Source organism: Molothrus aeneus, chromosome 10 (genome assembly GCF_037042795.1).
Source record: "Molothrus aeneus isolate 106 chromosome 10, BPBGC_Maene_1.0, whole genome shotgun sequence".
In the NCBI taxonomy this organism is placed as follows: domain Eukaryota; kingdom Metazoa; phylum Chordata; class Aves; order Passeriformes; family Icteridae; genus Molothrus; species Molothrus aeneus.
The window spans coordinates 24,036,746-24,056,859 of record NC_089655.1 but is presented as its reverse complement, the minus strand read 5'-3'; the positions used below and the strand labels follow the sequence as shown (position 1 = coordinate 24,056,859).

The 20,114-nt window shown below is 49.6% G+C and overlaps 2 protein-coding genes across 4 annotated transcripts; one reads left to right on the top strand and one right to left on the bottom strand.

The window, feature by feature from the left end:
• The first annotated feature begins 1,211 nt into the window (after positions 1-1,211).
• LOC136560443 (interleukin-12 subunit alpha-like) lies at positions 1,212-5,289 on the top strand. The gene is made up of 6 exons (XM_066556253.1): positions 1,212-1,232; positions 1,510-1,938; positions 2,747-2,854; positions 2,962-3,003; positions 3,126-3,230; positions 4,219-5,289. The coding sequence occupies exons 1-6, from the start codon at positions 1,212-1,214 to the stop codon at positions 4,534-4,536; spliced, it is 1,023 nt and encodes a 340-aa protein (XP_066412350.1). The 3' UTR covers positions 4,537-5,289.
• Positions 5,290-5,636: 347 nt separating this feature from the next.
• On the bottom strand, positions 5,637-19,118 carry CARD8 (caspase recruitment domain family member 8). Of its 3 annotated transcripts, none has more exons than XM_066556672.1 (15): positions 19,045-19,118; positions 17,083-17,114; positions 16,382-16,498; positions 15,827-15,877; positions 14,291-14,338; positions 14,156-14,202; positions 13,993-14,042; positions 13,144-13,364; positions 10,445-10,695; positions 9,273-9,407; positions 8,891-9,029; positions 8,126-8,179; positions 7,938-8,021; positions 7,142-7,411; positions 5,637-6,581 (listed from the first exon to the last, which is right to left on the bottom strand). In XM_066556672.1, the coding sequence occupies exons 1-15, from the start codon at positions 19,071-19,073 to the stop codon at positions 6,562-6,564; spliced, it is 1,548 nt and encodes a 515-aa protein (XP_066412769.1). In that variant the 5' UTR covers positions 19,074-19,118; the 3' UTR covers positions 5,637-6,561. The 3 variants fall into 3 exon arrangements, with proteins under 3 accessions (XP_066412769.1, XP_066412771.1, XP_066412772.1); XM_066556674.1 differs by having other exon boundaries at positions 16,382-16,438; XM_066556675.1 differs by lacking the exon at positions 19,045-19,118 and having other exon boundaries at positions 16,382-16,503.
• Between the last annotated feature and the right edge of the window lie 996 nt (positions 19,119-20,114).

The following is a 20,114-nucleotide window of genomic DNA, read 5'->3' as shown; positions in this document are numbered from 1 at the left end:
TTAATTATCAAGATTTTTTCATTCAGGTTAAGCCTGGTCAAGCAGAAGGTGCTTTGAGGTGAAGGAGGAGAAGATGGATTTCTTCCTCCATTGGGAAAAAATTTCCACTCACCAGAAATAAAATTCCAGAATTTGGGCTGGAAGGGACCTTAAATCCCATCCCATCCCATTCTGTCATGGGCAGGGACACCTTCCACTGCCCCAGGGTGTTCCAAACCCATCCAGCCTGGCCTGGGTCACTGCCAGGGATGCCAGCAAGGACTCTAGGAGAGATCTGTAGGATATCATTGGGATATATCCCAATTTAGCCAAAAAATTAACCCCAAATCCCAGCCCAGCTCTGACCCTGCTGGGAAACCTTGTGGAGCAGGGACTGAGAAACCTGGAAAGCCAAAGTGGTGCCTTTCAGGAACAGCCCTGCTGCACATCCCAAAATTCTCTTTCGCTTTTGGCTCTCGGAAGCCGCGGCTCCTACACGAGCTGGAAACCACAGCCCACGGTGGAGTGACGGGGCAGGAGTGGAAAACACAGAGAGAAATTGGAAAATGAGGCACTGCTGGTATTGGGGCTAAAAGAAGTCTCAGGACACGCCACAGGCTTCTTATAGGAAACAGCGAAAATACAAAGAACCTGAAAATGCAATATAAAACTTTTGATTCATCCTGCTCCCTTGCAGTTTGACAGCAAAAATCCCAGTGACTTCATGGCAGTCCCAATGCACAGAAAAGTTTTCTGCAGCCTTTTGGGGCAGCTGAGAGTGGCCACCAAAAATAGGAGACCATATTGAAATATTTGTTGATGATTCAAAGCGTTTCTGCAAAATCAAACATTCAGGCAGGTTTTCACAAACATTCACTAGTGAGAGGTTGTCATTAGAGAATCAGAGAATCATGGAATGGTTTAGGCTGGAAAATATCTCAAAGTTCATTCAGTCCAACCATCCCCAGCCCTGCCAAGGCCACCCCTGAGCCCTGTCCCCAAGTGCCACCTCCCCAGGGCTTTAAATCCCTCCAGGGATGGGGACTGCCCTGGGCAGCCCCTTCCAACCCTTTCCATCAAGGAACATTCCCTAATATCCAACATGAACTCCTCTGGTGAAACCTGAGGCTGTTTCCTCTTGTCCTGTCACTTCATCCTTGAGAGGAAAGCAAGATAAAGAATAGAAATGGGAAAGCTGGAGAGAGACGATTTCCAAGGGATGGAGTGACAGAATGAGAGGGAACGGCTTAAAAGTGAGAGAGAAGGAGGTTTAGGTGGGATTTTGGGAAGGAATTCCTGGCTGAGAGGGAGGGGAGGCCCTTGGGATGGAATTCCCAGAGCAGCTGTGGCTGCTCCTGGATCCCTGCAGTGCCCAAGGCCACCCTGGCACAGTGGAATCCCTGCCACTGGAATGAGAGGATCTTTAAGGTCCCTTCCAACCCAAACCATCCACGATGTTGCGATTCCGTGGAAGTTTATCGCACGGACCCCGGCCAAGCCCACTGTTCTGGAAGCCCTTTGTGCCTGCAGAGCCCGAGGAAGGCGCTCCAGCTGTGCCCGGCCCGCCCCAGCGCCGTGCGGGATTCCCGGCCCCGGCGCTCTGAGCGCGGCCGGCCCGGGGGGAAATCCCGCAGCTGCGGCGGCTCTATAAGAGCTGTCCCCGGCGGGGACGGACGGAGCGAGATGGAGCGGAGCGGCAGCGGCGAGAACGGCCCGGGGAGCACCGGGAACAGCACCGGCAACAGCACCGGGAACAGCACCGGGAACAACTCCGGGAATGGCAGCGGGAGCGGCAGCGGGAGCGGGCGGGCATTGCTGTGCCTGGCGCTGCTGCTGCTGCTGCTGCCCCCGGCCCGGGCCCTGCCCAGCCCGGAGCGGGCACTGACCGCCCCCGCCCGCTGCCTCAGCCGCTCCCGGCAGCTCCTGGAGGCCGCCAACGCCGCCCCGCAGCGGCTGAAGGTGCGCGGGGAACGGGACGGGACGGGGAGGATGTGGGGAGATGGGACGGGGCAGTGGTAGCACTCAGGAGAGCAGGGATGGAGCATTGGTGGTACCCAGGAGAGTGGGGATGGAGCAGTGGTGGTACCCGGGAGAGTGGGGAGGGGATAAGGGTGGTACCCAGGAAGGCAGGGATGGGTAGGGATGGTACCCAAGAGGGCAGGGATGGGTAGGGATGGTACCCAGGAAGGCAGGGATGGGTAGGGGTGGTACCCAAGAGGGCAGGGATGGGTAGGGGTGGCACCAAACCAGGCAGGGATGGAGCAGTGGTGGTACCCAGAGAGGTGGCCAAGGTACCCAAAGGCCAGTGAGGAGCCAGTGGTGATACCCAGAAAGGTGGGGATAGCACCAAGACAGGCAGGGATGGAGTAACTGTGGTCCCCAGGAGGGCAGGGATGGTCCCCAGGCACCGGCTGGGCAACCAGGGGCTGCTGAGGACCCAGGAGGGCAGGGATGGGCAGTGGTGGCACCAAACCTGGAAATGCTGGAGCAGTTTCGGTCTGCTGGATGGCAGGGATGGTCCCAGGAGGGCAGGGGTGTCCCCAGGATGTCAGTGGTGGCCCCAGGATGTCAGTGATAGTCCCCAAACTATTTTCTGTATTTCATATTTAATCACAGTCCTCACAGAGCCGCATTCCTGGGGTTCATCTGAGCACAGATACATGAAATTGTGTATCAAATTGTGTCTATTTGCAGATAAATGTATAAAAATATAGAAATTGCCTCATGAAGCTTCCAAGGACCCTTTTTTATTCCCTTTTCACCCCAGGAATCCAACACCCTGGGGTTTGAATGCACCCTTGAGGAGGTGGATCTGCACGACATCACTGAGAACCAGATGAACACCCTCAGAGCCTGCACAGCTGAGGATCCAGGGGTAAAACACAGAGAAATGACAGATAACATTTAAATGTTACCTCATGGTTTCATGGAATGTATCATCCACGCTCCCATTAAATCACAAATCTTAATTCCAATTTGCAGCCTGGAAATTGCCCAGTCCCGGAAAAATCAACTTTTGATGAGGTAAATAGAAAATTTAAAAAAAACCTCCTTCTTTTCCTCATTGTATGTTTAAAGGAGCAGCGGATTCCCGCATTTCCTGACAATTCTATTTATTTCCTGACAATTCTATTTATTTTCCCCAGGGAAAATGCCTGCAGGGCATCTCTGAGGACGTGAGAGCCTACAGGGCTCAGCTGAGGAGCCTCCCTGACCCCCAGCTGCTGGCAGCTCTCGATGGGATGATGGAGGTGAGGATTCCTGCCCCCCACAGACCCCAAAATTCAGCCATTAGGGAAGGAAAACCTCCATTTCTCCTCCAAATATTGGAATCTAACAGACCTGGTGCACCAGGTGTGACACAGGGTGGGTTAAAGGTTGATAAATCCAATTTTAGCCTCAGTCTATAAATGCAATCATGAAATATTTAAAAATTTACCTCATTAATGATCGATTCAATATTTCCAATTTGACCCTCACTCTATTCAGGGTAAAATAAATATTTCAAAATGTACCCTATTAATGCTATCATTAAATATTTCAAATTTTATCCTGAGTCCTTTAGTGCTATCATTAAATACTTCAAAAATGTATCCTATTAATGACAAATTAAATATTTCCAATTTTTCCCTCACTCTACTGATGATAAATTAAACATCCCACATTTTTCCCTCACTCTATTCATGATCAATTAAATATCCTAATTTTTTCCCTCACTCTATTTATGACAAATTAAATATCCCAATTTTCCCTCAGTCTATTAATGATAATTTAAACATCCCAAATTTTTCTCTCAGTCTACTTATGACAAATTAAATATCCCAAATTTTCCCTCGTCTATTCACCATAAATTAAATATCTCAAATTTTTTCCCTTTTAATAATTTAAACATACAGGATTTTTCTCTCAGTCTACTTAGGACAAATTAAATATTCCAAATTCTTCCTTCACTCTATTGACAATAAATTAAATATCCCAAATTTTTCCCATTTAATGATAATTTAAACATCCCAAAGTTTTCCCTCAGTCTATTTACGGCAAATTAAATATCCCACATTCTTCCCTCCCTTTATTCACCATAAATTAAATATCCCAATTTTTTCCCTATTAACAAGAAATCAACCATCCCAAATTTTCCATTTGACCCATCCTCCATCCCACTCTTCTTGCCGCTCATCCCTGAGAGGGTGAAAATCCCAGGAATTTTTGGGTTTTTAAGCCGTTTTCCAACCCCTGCAGGCCCTGGGCAGCAGCACCGGGCAGGTTCCGGAGGCACCGCTGGCATTGGGACCATTGGGATCAGCGGGACCATTGGGATCATTGGGACCATCGGGGCCATCGGGATCAGCAGGATCATTGGGACCATCGGGATCATTGGGACCATCGGGGCCATCGGGATCAGCAGGATCATCGGGATCATTGGGATCATTGGGACCATCGGGGCCATTGGGATCGGCGCCGTTCCCGGAGCGGCTGCGGCTCTGCGGGGTGCTCCAGGCCCTGCGCGTCCGCAGCGTCACCATCGCCAGGGTGCTGAGCTTCCTCAGCTCCCCCTGATCCCGGGACATCCTGGGGGAAAGCACACACCCAGCACCCCACAGCATTCCCACAGCTTGAGCCCCTTTGAGCCCCTTTGTTAAATTCCCGGGGTTTTGGGATTTAAGCTACATCTGAGCACCAAAACGCTCCTGACTCTGATTTATCCGTATTTATTCTGCTGATTCCTCAGGAACTGAGAGCTGTTCATGATCATTCCTTTTCTTGGGGATCCCTTCCAACTCAGGATATTCTATTCCATTATTTATTTGGGATGACATTCCATTCTGTTCCCTGATTTTTATGACGATATTCCTTGATTAGAGATTCCATTCTATTTCATAATTTATGATGGTGTTCTTTTATTTATGATGATATTCCTTCATTTATTATGATATTCTATTCTATTCCACTTTGTGATGATATTCCTTGATTTATTTATGATGATATTCCTTAATTTGAGATTCCACTCTATTTCATTATTTATTTATGATGATATTCCTTTATTTATTTGAGATTCCACTCTATTTCATTATTTATTTATGATGATATTCCTGGATTTATTTATTATTATATTCCTTGATTTATTTATGATTATAATCCCTGATTTATTTATGATGATATTCCTTCATTTACGATGATATTCCATTCTATTCCTTGATTTATTTATGATGATATTCCTGGATTTATTTATGATATTCCATTCTAGACCACGATTTATTTATGATATTCCCTATTTATTCTATTTATTGCCTAATAAAATCAAGGTTTCCTTCAAAACCAAGGTGAGTTTTTTGTCCCTTGGGATCCACCATGAATCCTTTCCAACACTTTGGATATTGCTGCCATTGGAAGGCACCTCCCTGCAATTTGTTTCAAAATCCAAGTTTCCCTCTTGGAAACACCTGGGATAGGGAAGGTGTCCCTGCCCCTGGCAGGGGTTGGAATGGGATGGGAGATTTTGGGATTTCCATCCCAAAAAACCCCTTGGATGCCTTTGGTGCCACCTCCAGCTTTTCCAGAGGCTGAGGAACAACTTCCATCCTCCTCCTCTTCTCAGAAAATCAACAACTTCCCAATACTTCATCCAACTAAAACAAAAATCAAAATTCAGATGGAAATAATGGATAATTTTCCTGTTTAATCCTTATTTTTCAAAAGTATGTTTTCCTTTCCCAAACATACACAGAGGAAGATGATCCCAAGTCTCCCACAGCCTTAAAAACAAGCCAGTCCTGGATCTGGTTGCTCCTCTCTTCTGCAAATTCCATTTTTCCCAATTTTTTTCCAATCCTGCAGCACAGGGATTTCGGCACCTCACATTTTAAGCACCTAAATTCTATCCAAGTTCGAATAAATCAAGTAAAAAAAAAAACAAAAAGAAGTATAAAAAGTTTCTCATACAAAAAAGGAATTACAAAACGTAAAAAACGCAGACAAGCTATACAGAAAAGAGGGGAGAAGAAATTCCATGGGGAAATTCCGAGCTGCCTGGAGTTCACAGTGGTGTTCCCATCTTTGGGAATCTCAGGAAGCAGAACCACAGTTTAACAAGGACTGGATGCACAGGATCTGTACAATAATTCCATATATACAGTGATTATGCCAAGGAATTTGGTACAAGTTTCGGATTATTCTTCCCTGATCCATGAGAAATCCAATGCACCTCACGATTCTGGCAGTTCAGTGGCTTTGGAAGGGGATGAAAGGTTCCAGGGGAATTCTTCTCCCTGTTTTTCCCTGAAGGAAATAAAAATCTTTTCCAGGTGATGAAAAAGATCAAGTGGCTTCTCCCAGTGTTTGTGTCCTCCTGGAGTGGCTTTGCCTGGGGGTGAAGCCCAGAATTCCGGGATCCACCTCTCCTGAAAGCCTTGGAAGAGGCTCCTGCCCACACCAAATTCCATTCACGTTTCTCTGGAGGATCCTGCCTGGACTTCCCACCAGGAACATTCCAGAGCCCCAGCAGGATCCCAGGGGAGCAGAATGGTTGGATTGGGAAGCTCCCACCTCCTCCTCTTCTTCCTCCTCCTCCTCCTTCCAGCTGGCTCAGCTCTGAGCCAGGAAACCTGAGGGAAAGGAAAAACACACCTGGATTGTGGAACCTCTGGAAGCTCCTGCAGGACTCAAACTGAGAGAAACTGGATTTAAAAATGTTTACCTTGAAAAATAAAGGTACAAAAAACTCCCTGCCCTGAGGCAGCACAAGGCTGTGGCACAGAGTCTGAGAGGAAGAGCTCTCCACCTTTTCCAGCCAGGTTCTTTCCAGGGAGAACTAATCTTGGAACCAGCAAGTTCTCCATCAGGGAAGGTGCTAATTAACCATTAATTAACCATTCCTGAACTAAAGACCCAAACAGCTCCTCTTAGGACTTCCAGGAAATCCCAAGAACTGCTCTGGACACCCAGGTCATGCTGGGAGTGCTCTCCATGCTCGGGGCAAAAATATTCATTTTGTAACAGCCCCTGAAGGATAAAAACACCACAAGAAATAAAGTCACTGCTGGGAGTGGAAAGGAGACAATTCTGACCTCCAGAACAAACGGCGCAGTGGTGATTTGGTAAATTCCCTGATGGAATTCCCAACCCCAGCTGAGTCAGGATGGGTTCATTCCCCGGGAGCTGATACCTTGCAGTGCCTGCAGGATCTCATAGGTGGCTTTTTCCCCCAGGCTCCTCTGCAGAGCCTCTGCAGTGCCCTGGCCCTGCTCCCTGTCCCTCCACTTCCTCAGCACCAGCAGCTTCTGCATGGTCACGTCGTCCTCCGAGGCCCGGATGTCATCGATGTCCTTCATCTCCATCTGGAGGCACTCGATGGCCATCTCCCTCCAGTGCCGGTCCAGCAGCTTGGCAATCACCAGCAGCTGTTTGTCTGTTAAGCTTTTTGCTCCCATTTCATCTGAAAAACATTGGATTTTCCCCAGAATCCACCCTGAGCCTGCCCTAGCCTTTCCCTCTCCTCGGGTCCCTGTTTCCCTGGGATAAGATCCCAAATCCCCCTGGCTGTCCCCTCCCGTCAGGAGCTGTGCAGAGCCACAGGGTCCCCCTGATCCCCCTTTTCTCCAGGCTCAGCCCCTTCCCAGCTCCCTCAGGATTCCCCAGCCCCATTCCCAACCCCATTCCCTTCCCTGGCCACGCTCCAGCTCCTCCAGGTCCTTGTGAGGAACCCAAAAGCGCCCCAGGGCTGGGGGAGCCCCAGCAGTGCCAGCACAGGGGACAATCACAGCCCCAGGACATCCTTGGCCAGGCCTGGCTCATGTCCAGCCACTGCCACCATTACCTCCAGCCCCTTTTCCACCAGACACCTTCCCAGCTGCTCTTCCCCAGGCCTGGACCATTCCACAGGGAAAAACCTCTGAAGACTGAGCTCAGTTCCAGTCCCAGGACACCAAATCCCAACCAGGTCCTTTCCCAGCCTTTCCCACCTGCAGTGCCGCCGGTTTTTTGCTTTTTGCTGTGGAGCCCCTCTTCCTCCAGGATGCTGAGGGCTGGCTTCCTCCTCTTCACACCTGGGGAGGGAGCAGAGGTGCTGTCACTGCTGTCCCTGCTGTCCCTGCTGTCCCCTGGGCCAGGGAGGGGAGCAGGGCTCCCACCCTGCAGGGCCATCACTCACTGCCTGTGCTCCTCTTCTGCTGGTTCTTGTTCAGGTCATAGTGGATCCAATCCCCTGGGGAGGGCAGAGCAGGGAAATGTCAGTGAGGAGTTCCCAGTGCTGGGCCCCAGCTCCAAGGATTCCCAGGGATAAAGTTGGAACCCACAAAGGGGGGATTCCAACCCCTCAGGTTTGACAGAAGGAGATTTTCCCCCTTTTATTGCATGTTCTGCAGCAGGCCCAAACAGGCAAGAGAGATTGCAAGTTATAATGCAATAATATGCAATTTTTTATTATATTATACAATCCTATTGATAATATATGGAGTAATATGCAGGAGGGCTGGAACTGAATGGTCTTTAAGTTCCAAATGAAACCATTCCATGAGCAGAGGGATGGAGCAGCTCTGCTGGGAGATTGTTCACCCTGCACAGGAGAAGCTTTGGGGTGACCTCACTGGGGCTTTCCAGTGCCTGGAGGACCTGCAGGAAAGATGGAGAGAGACAATTTCCAAGGGATGGAGGGACAGGACACAGGGAATGGCTCCCACTGCCAGAGGGCAGGGATTTGGATGGGATTTGGGAAGGAATTCCCTGGCAGGGTGGGCAGGTCCTGGCACAGGGTGCCCAGAGCAGCTGTGGCTGCCCCTGGATCCCTGGCAGTGCCCAAGGCCAGGCTGGACATTGGACTGGGAGCACCTGGGACAGTGGAAGTGTCCCTGGGGTGGCACTGGGTGGGCTCTGAGGTCCCCCCATCCCTGACCATTCCCCATTGCCAAGGACTCACTCTCCCTCAGCTTGGCTTTCCAGACAGTCTCATCTGAGTCCTGCTCCACCAGGGACAAGGTGAAGTCATCAGGCTTCTCCAAATACACCTCAAAGTAACTCTTCAGCTTCAGCAGTGACCCATCAACAAACTCAATCTCCTACACAACAGAAATAGCAAAGAAACGTAAATATTTACCTAAAATAAACTAAAGAGAAGGCAACAACTGGCTGTTGGGAGAGATCCAAACCAAACTCCAATTTCCCCAGAGTTTTTCTGTTGACTTTAGCATTAGGATTTCATCCCAAAATTTTAGGACTCCAAGAGGCAAATGGTTCTTTTTTTGTGGCACATTTTCAGGGAAGCTGCAGTGCAGGAAGTCAGAGCTGTGCAAGGGACTCACCTCAGGAGTTATTTCAGCCTCTGGCTCACAGATCAGTCTGTACTTCTTTCCTTCCTGCAGTAACTTTTGGCATACTGGGGGCTTTTCAATTTGAACAAATTTCCTTTTTGAGTGCTTTACAGTCTTTGAGATATCCTAAAATTTAAAAACACCATTTCAAGCTTAATATTTCAATGTTACTCATTTCAGTAAAGGAATTAACATCTAAAACCTGTGCTCAGGCGGCTCCTCAGCTGGGGCTGTTCTCTGGCCATGATCTGTTCCATGAACTTCCCAGAAAGCTGAGGAATAACCACCACACTCAAAAAGCATCACTAAACCCCTCCAGCTGTTCTGCCACAGGGGTGAAATGAAGAAAGAGAGTTTGCAAGCTGAGTAAAAGGAAGGTTTTTGTCCCTGTCCTCACTGTAAAAGGGTGAATTCAAGCCCTGCTCCTGCCAGAGCTCCTGAATGATCCCACAAACCCAATTTCCTAATTGTAACCCACTGCAGGGCAAGGCAAGGAATTTTCTGAAGCTGGAATTTTATCCAGGGTTAGTCCCATGGCCTCCCTTTTCTCTGCTCTCCTCAGAGGTCATTTCTGATGTGACCCTTGCCAGCAGGGGAATTGGTGGCACATGGATGAACCCATTGTCAGCTGCTTTCCCAAATCCCCAGATTTTCACTGGGAACTCCAGCACTGCCCCAGGCAGCCTGTTCCAATGCTTGGTCACCCTTTTCCTGAAGGAATCTTCCCTAATATCCAATCCAAACCTCCTCTGGCACAACTTGAGGCTGTTTCCTCTTGTTACCTTGGAGAAGTGACTCGGATAAAGAAGGGAAATGGAAATAGTCAGAGACAATTTACAAGGGATGCAGTGACAGAAAAAAGGGGGAATGGCTTCAAATTCAAAGCCTGAAGGTTTAGATGGGATATTGGGATGGAATTGTCCCCAGGAAGGTGGGGAGGGGCTGGGATGGGATTCCCAGAGCAGCTGTGGCTGCCCCTGGATCCCTGGCAGTGCCCAAGGCCAGGTTGGACATTGGGGTTGGGGCAGTCGAGGTGTCCCTGCCCATCCAGAGGTGGGATGAGATGGAATTCAAGCTCCCTTCCACCCAAACCATGGAACCAGGACTCCTCACCCACCCACCCACCCACCCTCCCCAGGGGCAGCTCCCAGCCAGGGCTGTACCTTGATGAAGGAGTCGTTGTTGGTGGCCAGGTAGACCCAGAAGGACAGGGAGGGGTGCTCGTCGATGGCCTTGTAGAGGATGACAGCGCCGTGGTACTGCAGGGGCTGCTGGCTGTGGATCAGGGGTCCCACGGGGGACAGGGAGCTCACCACCCACTTGACGTGCGACGCCGAGAACTCGGCCGAGGGCTCGATGGCCGCGCCACCGTCCTTGATGTGCAGCACCTTGAATGCCACGCCATCCCCCTGACCTGTGGGGACAGCCAGGATCAGCTGGGGACAGCCTGGGATCAGCATCCCCAGGAAGCCCCCACACGTCCCCCGTGTCAAGCTGTGCCTGTGGTGTGTGTTCAATGTCCACCTGTCAGAGCTGGGGCAGTTCTCTGCTGCTCTTTGGGCAGTTTTCTTTATCTCTCCCACAGCCAACCCTCCCTCCAGAACTCTACTGTTAATGGATTGTTAATTATTAATTATCTGCTGTTCATGGGCCATTCATTATTAATTATCTTCTGTCCATGGCCAGTGAGTGTCCCTGCATGGCTGATCCAATCCCATCATCCCATGGGGAGATGCTCCACCCAGGGGAGGAGCCAAGCATTCCTACCTGGGTACAATCTGAGCTTTGGGACAGCACAGCAGCCTCTGCCCCCTGCATTCCCAGAGGAGCAGCTTCCTGCTGCCCTGCATTCCCAGAGGAGCAGCTTCTGCTGCCCTGCATTGCCAGAGGAGCAGCTTCCTGCTGCCCTGCATTCCCAGAGGAGCAGCTTCCTGCTGCCCTGCATTCCCAGAGGAGCAGCTTCTGCTGCCCTGCATTCCCAGAGGAGCAGCTTCTGCTGCCCTGCATTGCCAGAGGAGCAGCTTCCTGCTGCCCTGCATTGCCAGAGGGAGCCCAGGCCCATCTCCAGCAGCGCTGGAGCTGCAGAGGAAAACTCCCCCCTTGTGCAGGATCCCTGCTCCAGCAGAGCCACAGCTGGCACTGCAGGAGGGCTGAGCCCCCATGGGATGGGGCTGTGCCACCCCCTGACACACAGGGGACAGGGACTGCTCTCACTCTGGCAGTGGCTTTTTGTATTACTGCTGCTGGATTAAGCTTCATTTTTTACTTAGAAATGGGGTAATTGAGAGGTGTTTTAAAAACTTTTATTTTTAGTTTTACGTGAAGGGTGAGATAATATAGATGTTATGATTTACGTTATTATGATTAGAAGTTAATTATTTTTTAATCATATTATAAATGTTTTTTGGTTTATTAGCTTTTGTCACACTAGACTAAAAATGTTTTAAAGCCAATCATTTAAAATTACTTTTCGTGGCTTTACTACAATGTCACTTTCATAGTTCCATTTCTCTAAACCACCCAGTCTTATTTGCAAGACCACCTTTTGAAACTTGTTTGCAGTTCCATTTCTCTCTCAACAATGTCTATTTTTTTTATTCTTTTCCTGATAAAGAACTGTTATTCCTACTCCCACATATTTACCTGAGAGCCCCTAAATTTCAAAATTATAATCATTCGGAGGGAGGGGAACTATAACAATGATATATAATTATTATAATTATTGTTATAATCATTATAACATATATATTATATAATTATATATATGATATACTTATATATAATAAATTTAATATATAAAATTATATATCATATATGTATAATATATTATATTTACAATATTTATATGGTAGGTATAATATATATTATATGTATACTATATATATTATATAATCTGCCACCATAATATTTTCTGAAAAATCCCTTCGCCAGGATCTTTTCTCCTGAGAAGCTGGGAAGCTTCAGCTTCTCCACGTTTTACTCCTCTGGAATGTGATTTGGAGAATTGTTTACCCAGCATGTAAATTGTTTTTATTTAATGGCCAATCCCAGCCAGCTGTGTCAGACTCTGAGTCTGTCACAGGTTTTTATTTTTCATTCTTGTTCTAGCCTTCTGATGTATCTTTTCTCTATTCTTTTTAGTATAGTTTTAGTATATCATTTCTTAATATAATATAATTATAATATAATACAATATAAAATAATTATATTTACTATAATTGTATCTATATCATAATTATATTATATATAATATTTATAATTATGTAATATTATATTATATATAACTATAATAATATATCTTACATAATTATATTATATAAATATATACTTTATAATTGTAATTATATGATACATATAATAGTTATAATTATAACATAATTATAATATATAATAATGTAATATAATGTTATGTTATGTGTTACATGTGTTATATATGTTACATGTGTTACATACGTTACATGTTACATGTGTTGTGTGTTACATGTTACATATGTAACATATGTGTTATATATGTTACATATGTTACATGTTACATATGTAACATATGTGTTATACATGTTACATATGTTATATATGTTACATGTTATACATGTTATATATGTTATATGTTACATATTATATATTTTATATATGTTACATGTTATATATGTTACATATGTTACATGTTATATATGTTACATATGTTATACATGTTACATATGTTATATATGTTACATGTTATATCAGCTGTCTAAAAACTTGGGAGTCAATTGTCATCTCTCGCCTCGTCCTGGGGCCCACACCACCACAACAGGAATCTATTATTATTATTATTATTATAACAATTATTCTGCCAATTCCTGCCCCCCCTGGCCCCACTCACCCCCGAGGCAGAGGCAGTGTGGGAATTGGATGGAGAGCAGCGCGCCGGGCGCCGAGCAGCGCACGTCGAACAGGGGCCCGCCCACGATCCAGGGCGGCTGCACCAGCTGCGCGTACTTGCTCCAGGAGAGCAGGCAGTAGGTGACCCTGGCCCTGCCCGTCACCTCGAAGATCAGCCCCGTGCTGCTGCACTGGTAGGAGCCCTCTGCGTCCAGCTGCACCCTGCAGGAGACACCAGAGCTCGGCAGGGGCTGCCCCAGGGACTCCCTCGCGCTCTGTCCCTGCCCACAGCGTGCTCCAGGCTGGTTGGGGGCTGTTAAAAACGGCTCAGGGCTCACCCAGCCTATGCAAAAGGAGAGTTTTGCATAAAACTTCCTGTGCCAGGAGCTGCTCTCACGCAAAGGGCACAGCGACATGTCCAGTGTTTCCTGTGGATAACACCCAGAGCCAGCAGACACGTCCTGCAGGGACATCCCACAGGGACCACCCCAGGGCACACAGAGCGGGGACAGTGCTGCATCCCAGGGACAATGCAGGGATGAAGGGGAGGGTGAAGCAGGACAAGATGCCTCCTGTGCAGCCAGGCTGAAATAAGCACATGAAAATGGGCCTGCTGCTCATTACTGCAGCAGGACGAGGCACATCCTGAAAACCCTCCCAGGAGCTGTCTTGGACCAGGATCTGGAAGCAGCACAGGCTCTAAACTGTGATGTTTAGGGATTTGGGTGCACCTCCCAGTATAAATCCACATGCATTTGCGCAGCAAATGAGCTGTTTGCCCACCCAAAGACTGAAGCACCTTGATGACAACAATGTAAACTCAAACCCATTACATTAAAAAAATTCATACATGAATTGTCCTCCAGCAAGTCTCCTGGGGGTCACTTGCTCCTTCTGGTCCTGGAAATAGATTTAAAAAAAATTTTCTTTAAAAAGGTGAGGAGAGAGTAGAATTACAGTTTGCAAATGATCTCATGCAAAGTAAGTGGGTGTTTCTTTCCCCACAAACCTACATTTTCATTCTTGCAGTGCTCACAGGGTGGCAAGTAGCTCCCTTCGACTGGAAAAAGAGGAAGATGAGCTCATGAAAAGCCAGGTAATTAAACAGCCAGGCATTAAAACAAAGCCCTCAGGAGATCTGTTCCTACCTGACTCATGGCAGTAAGGCGGGGATTCCTTCTCCTCCTGTTCTTCATCTAGGGAAAAGGAGTTTGGAGTAAATACCTCAATATCCAGGGGGTTTCTGCTCCCACATTCACCCAGGACAGCCCCACAATTCCATTTGCTTAAATTCACCTTAGGAGAACATTCCTGAGAGTACTTGCAGGCTTTGCACAGCCTGGGGATGAAGATGAACATCAGGATACAAATTTGCCAAAAGCTCCTAAACTGCCCAAACTCCTGGGAATTTTCACAGGGGTTAACAAAAGATTTATCCTGGGATGAGCCTCATGGTGCCAAGGACAAGGTTCAGCCCCCAGCATGGAAACTGGAAACAGCTTTCCCAAAAAAACACCACATTGTCTGCAGGGCGCTTGTCCCCAGAAAGTGCCTGGATTCTCCTGGCTGAACCCAACAGGATGGAATTCCAGCAGAGCTGAGACCTCAGGCCAAAGGCTGTGTCCTGAGGGCTGATTTGGGAGCAGGGGAGTGGCAGAGCTGCCAGGATCAGCTGCTTCCCCATCCCAGCTCCCTCCCAGGCCAAAGGGATCCTGGAGGCTGTCCCAGGCTATCCTGGAACCCCAATCCCCCCTGGGATAATCACGGGCTGGGAGAGGCAGGAAGGCAGCAGCCAGCCCTGGTTGTGTGCCCCAGACCCAGCAGGGCTGGAACAGCCCCAGGAACACTCCCCAGCTCTGGGAGCTCCTCATTTCCACCCCTCATTTCCTAGGGATGCTCTCCAGCAGCTCCTTTTCCCAAAGAGATGGAGCTGCAGGCTGGGCCAGCCTGGAATCCTTCCTGCCTTCCTCCCGCTGAGCAGGGGCAAACAGGCACAACAAACCACACTCACCCACAGCCTTCCTCCATCCCACTCCTCTGCATCTGCCCAGCAAAACCATTGGGACTGTTAAATTATCAGTGTTACATAAAAGCAACACAAATGCTGGCAACAGATCCCATGGAAGCACAAACCCACTGACAGCAAACACTTCCTTTCATTATTTTCCCGTCCATCCTGTTTGGCCACTTCTGTTGCCAACTTTTAAGGAAATTTATGGCCTCTTGGTGTTTGGAAAACTTCTGTGGTGTAAAAATACCCGTGGGTATTGTGTCTGGGGTGCTGTGTCTGCGTGGTGAAAGCAGCACGAGCTGCTGCCCTTTGATCAGTGATCAGAAACCACTGCATCCCAAAATTTTATTGGGAAAGCAATCAGAGCTAGCATTCCCTAATAACTGTGAGATTATACCCAGGAGAAGCAGCTGGTTTAAACTGAACATCAGTTTTTAAAAAGCAAACAGAAAAATAAATCATCATGTTCTGCTCACCTGACTCCTCTTCCAAGCTGCTGCCCTTTGATCATTGACAGAAAATCATTGGCTCCCAAAAAATTTATTGGGAAAGCAATCAGAGCTAGCATTCCCTAATAACTGTGAGATTATACCCAGGAGAAGCAGCTGGTTTAAACTGAACATCAGTTGTAAAAAAGGGATTACAAGTAAATGAATCACAATGTCCTGCTCACCCGACTCCTCTTCTGAGCTGCTGCTGGAGCTGTCTTCAGAACTGGCTTCTCCTTAAAAACAGGCACAGGTGGAATGTGAGTCCAGGATCCACCCAGAGGTTTGGATCCAGCAGGCCAGGCAGCAAGTTAGATAATGGAACAGAAAAAAAAGAACTTGTGAGGCAGGGAAAAGCATCAGAGCATCAAATCCCACACCAGGGGAGACTCTGGGGTCACGCAGGCCCTTCTGAAGGGTGATCAGAATATTGAAGTCTCCTGTATGTCACAAGCTGGGATGATTCTGGAGCTCCACCCATGGCACATCCCAGTTAAATTATGGCTTTCCAAGGCAGGCGGGAGCAGCCTTGGTGGGAGCTGTGTGTCCCACAAGCTGTGACTCGTGTGGAGGCACCAACCAATTAATTATTCTTACAAATGGCATTTGGAGAGAAACCAGCACTGGGAAGGCAGGGATGTGTTCTGGGATGTGGCTGGGGGGGAAATGTGGGATGCAGGAGCAGGCACCCCCGCCCAGGAGTGAGGAAATCCCAAATCCCTGAGCCATGGTGGGCTCACCCTCCGGCTGCTCCTCGGCCGATCCCGATGATCCCTCCATGCCGTTGGGTGTCACCTCTGCAAGGGAAAGGCAGGGAGGAAGAGTTGGAGAGGGATTTAACTCTTCTCTTGCCAATTCTGCACTCAGAGAAAGGGAATAAATAACAAAAGAACAGGCATTTTAAAACCCAGCATAAAAACCAAAGGAATCCATAAACAAAGGGCTTACACCAAGGTTTTAAAGCCAGCTATAGAATTCCCATTCCCATTCCAAAAGGTGAGCATTACCCAAATTCCCTGTACCTTTTCAACTGGCTTTTAAAGCCAGTTCCAGAATTCCCATTCCCAAATTCCCTGTACCTTTTCAACTGGCTTTTAAAGCCAGTTCCAGAATTCCCATTCCCAAGGATGGGCATTTCCCCAAACCAGTGTACTTTTCAATTGTTTTTTAAAGCCCATGATAGAATTTCTATTCCCATTCCAAAGGACAGGCATTTCCCAAATTCCCTGTACATTTCCAACTGGTTATAAATCCCATTATAGAATTCCCATTCCCAAGGACAGTCATTTCCCCAAACCAGTGTACTTTTCAATTGTTTTTTAAAGCCAGTTATAGAATTCCCATTCCCCAGGATGGGTACTTCCCAAGATCCCTATACCTTTCCAAATGGTTTTTAAAGCCAGTCTCAGAATTCCCACTCCCATTCCCAAAGTCCCTGTACCTTTTTCATCGGAGGAGAGGGACTCAGCCCCGCTGGAAGACAAAAGCAGGCACACATGAGAGTTCTGCCAGCCCTTTCCCACACTCCCACAGGGCCAGCATTCCCAGCTTCCTCCCCTGGCACCGCTCCCAGCCCCGGGAATCCGGGGGGACTGGGGGCTGGGGATTCAACAATCCCCTCCTGCAGCATCAGCCCTGCCCTGGCTCCCTGCTGGCCCCTCTGGGGACACCTGGACACAATTCCCACCGGCACCAGCTCCTGCTCCCAGCCCTTTCTGCCAAGCACCCGGCGCCCGTGCCAGTGCCCGTTGGATTTGGGAGCAATCCAAGCAATCTCCGGGCAGGCAGGAGACCCAGATAAACTCTGCTCTCCAGCAGAGCCATCTGTGGCAAACCACACCAACCTCCAGCTCCACCCGCCCTGGAAAAGGGAAACCTGCTGTGTGCATCACCCACAGATTAAAATCCTGCTTGGGAACCTTTTCCAGGAGCTCCACGACATCTGCCAGGCAGAGCCAGCAAGGAAAAGCTGCCCTGAGGAAGGGAATGGCCCTGGGTGCAGCCACCATAAAGCAGCAGGTGACATCCAGCTCACTGCACTGTGGTGGCACCAGGAACCACCCCAGAGCCTCCACCCTGCCAGGGGCAGCTGCAGGAGCAGGCAGGGAAGAAGCATCCCAGCCTTTTTTGGGAGCTGTGAAGGCCACGGTGCAATCCCACAGCGCATCCCAGAGATGCTGGGGATGGTGAAGCCGAGTTTTGGGAGCTGCTCAGCTCTGGGGGGTGATTTTGGCCACCCTGGGAGCTTATGGAGTGCCCCTGGAATGAGTGGGCATCACCAGGGGGGCCACACTGGGGCCCTCAGCCTCAGAATTGAAAAAGAAATAAATAGATGGGAATAGCAAAGGCAGGAAAACCGATGAGTGGGGATTCCTGAGGAGCTCAGCTGGGGGATCCTGGCAAAGCACAGCAAAGGGGCTGCAAAACTTTCTGGGTCAAGAGCAGGAAGAAGTGGGAAGGCTTTTCCCCACACAAGGAATTACACAACAGTTTGCTCTTCCAAACTGTATCTTGGGGAAAAGAAAAAAAAAAGAAAAGAAAAAAGAAAAAAAAAAAAAAAAAAAAAAAAAAAAAAGGTCGGCAGCCGAGCCAGAGCCAGGCAGTGTGTAAACCTTCAACCCTTCCAAGTGCTGGCTTGCTAAAATCGGGATCGCTTCCCTCCAACCCCTCCAGCTGCATTTCCCTCCTCCCGCGCTGGCAAACGGCGCAGAAACGGGGCAGGGAGGAGGGAGAAAACACAGAAAAAACACAGAAACAACAACGCAGCCGAGCGAGCCGGCGGGCACGACGCCGCTAATAACTGTAACCATCAACTGCGAACGGGCACGGCGGCTCCCAGCGCGATAAAGGCACGGGCAGATAAACACGAGCCGCGCTCGGCGCCGCGGCAGCACCGGGAGCACCGGGGGGAGCCCGGGGGAGGCGGAGGGAGCCCGGGGCGGAGCGGGAGCCGCGCTTTGTCTGCGGCGGCGGCGGCGGCGCGGCCCCGGCTCGGAGCGAGCCCCGCTGCAGGTGCACGGCCGGGCCGGGCGCCCGCACCCACCGGGACGGGCTGGGCACGGCTGGGACCCTCCGGTGCCCGGGAACGGCGCTCGGGAGGGGATGGAGGATGCGGGGATGCAGGTGGGTGGGGGATGGGAGGATGCGGGGGGTGGGGCTGGGGGCGCGGGGGGACATCGGGACGGGCAGGGGGGACATCGGGAGGGTGCAGGGGGTGCAGGGGGACATCGAGAGGGTGCAGGGGGTGCAGGGGGACAGCGAGAGGGTGCAGGGGGACAGCGAGGGGCGGCAATAGCGGGCAGGGTGGCGGGGAGGGCGCGCAGCCGCGGGGCGGGCGGGGGTCCGGGGGCTGCCGGGGGGCCCGGGGGGCGCAGCGAGCCCGGCCCGGCCCAGCCCCGCTCACCTGTCGGGCTCCGGAGCCGGGCCGGACATCGCAGCAGCGGCACCGAGCGGGAACCGCCGCGTCCTGCGCGCGTGGGCGGGCGGGGCCAGCGGGACGGGCCCCGGACACGCCCCCGACACGCCCCCGACACGCCCCCGATACGCCCCGGGCACGTACCCTCCTTGTCGCTCCTCGGTGTCTCCTCATGCCCCCCCTCGGTGTAGGTACGGACACAGCCGTAATTCATTAATAAATTCGTTAATGTAATTCATAAATAAACTGATAAAAATTCATCATGTAAAAAAGTTCATCATGTAAAAAAATTCATAATTCAAATAAAAATTCATCATGTAAGTCATGAATTAACAGATAATTTTCATATTCTGGGCGCATTCCGTGTTAATTATTAAGATATTTGTGTTATCACACATATTTGTAATGGTTTGGGCGGGAAGGGACCTCAAAGCTCGTCTCGTGCCACCCCCGCTGCCATGGGCAGGGAGGATTTCCATGGATCAGGTTGCTCCAAGCCGCGTCCAACCTGGCCGTGGACACGTCAGGATTTGCCTGCTACTGGCAGAGCTGCTTAGGGGGAAAAAAAAGAAAAAGTTAAAATAAAAGAAAGGAAAAAAAGAAAAAAAAAAAGGATAAAAAGGGGGATAAAAAGGGAATAAAAGCCTCTTAAGCAGAAGCGTTTTGAAGGTCCTGGAGCCTCTCAGCAGTGCAATAAATCCCGGAGCCCCAGCAGTGTTGGGCACCTCCCTGCAGTCCCTGGGAGCGGGGAATTCCGGGGCTGCAGGCAAGGAAAGCCCCTCACACCCCTCACCCCACCCCGGCTCCTCCCAGGCTGGGAACCCCCGAAGGCACCTGGGTTTGTGCCCCTTGCAGCGGGGGGGACTCAGGTGTGTGCTTTGGGGCACTTCCCTCATTCCAAGGGCTGATCCAGCCCCAATCCATGGCTCAGCATCGTCCCCTCCCCTGTGCCCACCCCAGAGCAGCTCTGGGGGGACCCTTTTGTGTGCGTGCCCAGGGCCCAGAGCAGAAAGGAAAATAATCTCAATAAACAAACCTAAGTGCTTGAGCAAACACAG

Excerpts from the sequence above, each read along its gene's own strand:
- LOC136560443 (XM_066556253.1), top strand. The coding sequence starts at position 1,212 with ATGAGAGGGAACGGCTTAAAA. Across the intron at positions 3,004-3,125 it reads AAAAATCAACTTTTGATGAG|GGAAAATGCCTGCAGGGCAT; the intron begins GTAAATAGAAAA and ends TATTTTCCCCAG. Across the intron at positions 3,231-4,218 it reads CTCTCGATGGGATGATGGAG|GCCCTGGGCAGCAGCACCGG; the intron begins GTGAGGATTCCT and ends CAACCCCTGCAG.
- CARD8 (XM_066556672.1), bottom strand. The coding sequence starts at position 19,073 with ATGTCCGGCCCGGCTCCGGAGCCCGACAG. Across the intron at positions 14,339-15,826 it reads CAGCTCAGAAGAGGAGTCGG|ATGAAGAACAGGAGGAGAAG; the intron begins GTGAGCAGGACA and ends CCTTTTCCCTAG. Across the intron at positions 14,043-14,155 it reads AGCACTGCAAGAATGAAAAT|GACCAGAAGGAGCAAGTGAC; the intron begins GTAGGTTTGTGG and ends ATCTATTTCCAG.